Source organism: Rhinopithecus bieti, unplaced genomic scaffold (assembly GCF_001698545.2).
Source record: "Rhinopithecus bieti isolate Rb0 unplaced genomic scaffold, ASM169854v2 scaffold_3352, whole genome shotgun sequence".
Taxonomy (NCBI): domain Eukaryota; kingdom Metazoa; phylum Chordata; class Mammalia; order Primates; family Cercopithecidae; genus Rhinopithecus; species Rhinopithecus bieti.
Window position 1 is genome coordinate 1 of NW_016843421.1, and position 1,148 is coordinate 1,148.

Sequence of the window (1,148 nt, forward strand, 5' to 3'; positions counted from 1 at the left end):
GCAGCAGCAGCGGTACCGCCGGGGGCCGGGTCTTGTCCGCCGGCACCGCCGCAGCCAGGGACCCCGGGGCCCGCAGCGGCGCCCCCGGGGGCGCGCACGGCGAGGCCGGGCTGTCCTGCGCCGCGTCCAGTTGCAGCGTCTCGCCGATCTGGGCCACCAGCCGGTCCACCTCGCCCGAGCTGCCCAGCGTCACCGACTGCTGCAGCAGGAGGAAGCTGTCCTCTTCTTCCTCCCCCTCCGCCTCCTCGCCGGCTTCCTCTTCCTCCTCCCTCCGGCACGGCATGGCCCCCCGTCCTGACACCCGGAGCTGTGCGGGCGTCGCTGGGGACTTGGTTGCCCGCGGGCGCGGGGCTGCGGGCGAAGCCGGGCCAGGGGCGGACGCGGAAGCTGGAGCCCGCCAGGCACTCCAGCCGCGCGACTGCCGCCGCGGGAGCCAGAATCCTGCCGGCTCCGGTTGATTTGTAAACAATAGGTGACGTCACGCCGGGCGCTACCACCTCGCCGGGGCGGGGGTGACGCGCTAGCAGGCGCGGAGGCGCAGGGCGGCTCGGGCGTCAGCCGGAGCCGTCTCGCGTCTGTGTTCGTTGTCCCTCCAGGAGGGGGTCCGGGGCGTGGGGACTGATTTCCGACCGCCCGGGCCCGACAAGCGGTGTAGGAACTTGGCGCTTCGGAGGAGGCAGGGGTTGGTTTCTCCCACGCAGGGACAAACCCACACCCACTCCGGGCCCGCCTCCTGGGCCGCGGCCTCCCTACCCACGTGTCGGCCGCGCCTAGGCCCGCCCGGCTCCCGCCCCGCGCACCCGCAGTTCCCGGCCCCTGGCGTGGGGGAGGGGTGGGCCACCGGGGGTCCGGCTTCCAGAAGGCGGAGCGGGGAAAGACGGAGGGAATTGGGAGCGAAGAGGCTGGACCTTACTTATTTACTTATTTATTATTTAGAAAGGATCTCCGCCGCCCAGGCTGAAGTATAGTGGCTCGAACACGGCTTACTGCAGCCTCGAACTCTGGCTTAAGCGATCTTCCCACTTCAAGCCTCCCGAGCAGCTGGGACCACAGGCGCGGCCACCTCGCCTGGCTAATTAAAAAAAGTTTTTTTGACCGGGCGCGGTGGCTTAAGCCTGTAATCCCAGCACTTTGGGAGGCCAAGACGG

At 69.7% G+C, this 1,148-nt stretch overlaps 1 protein-coding gene across 1 annotated transcript; it reads right to left on the reverse strand.

Annotated features, from left to right (window-relative positions):
• Positions 1 to 3: 3 nt before the first annotated feature.
• On the reverse strand, positions 4 to 472 carry LOC108525092 (GSK-3-binding protein FRAT2-like; the record flags this gene model as incomplete). Its single annotated transcript, XM_017866170.1, has 1 exon — positions 4 to 472. A coding segment is annotated over exon 1 (280 nt), but the record flags the coding sequence as incomplete, so codon positions are not given.
• Positions 473 to 1,148: the final 676 nt, after the last annotated feature.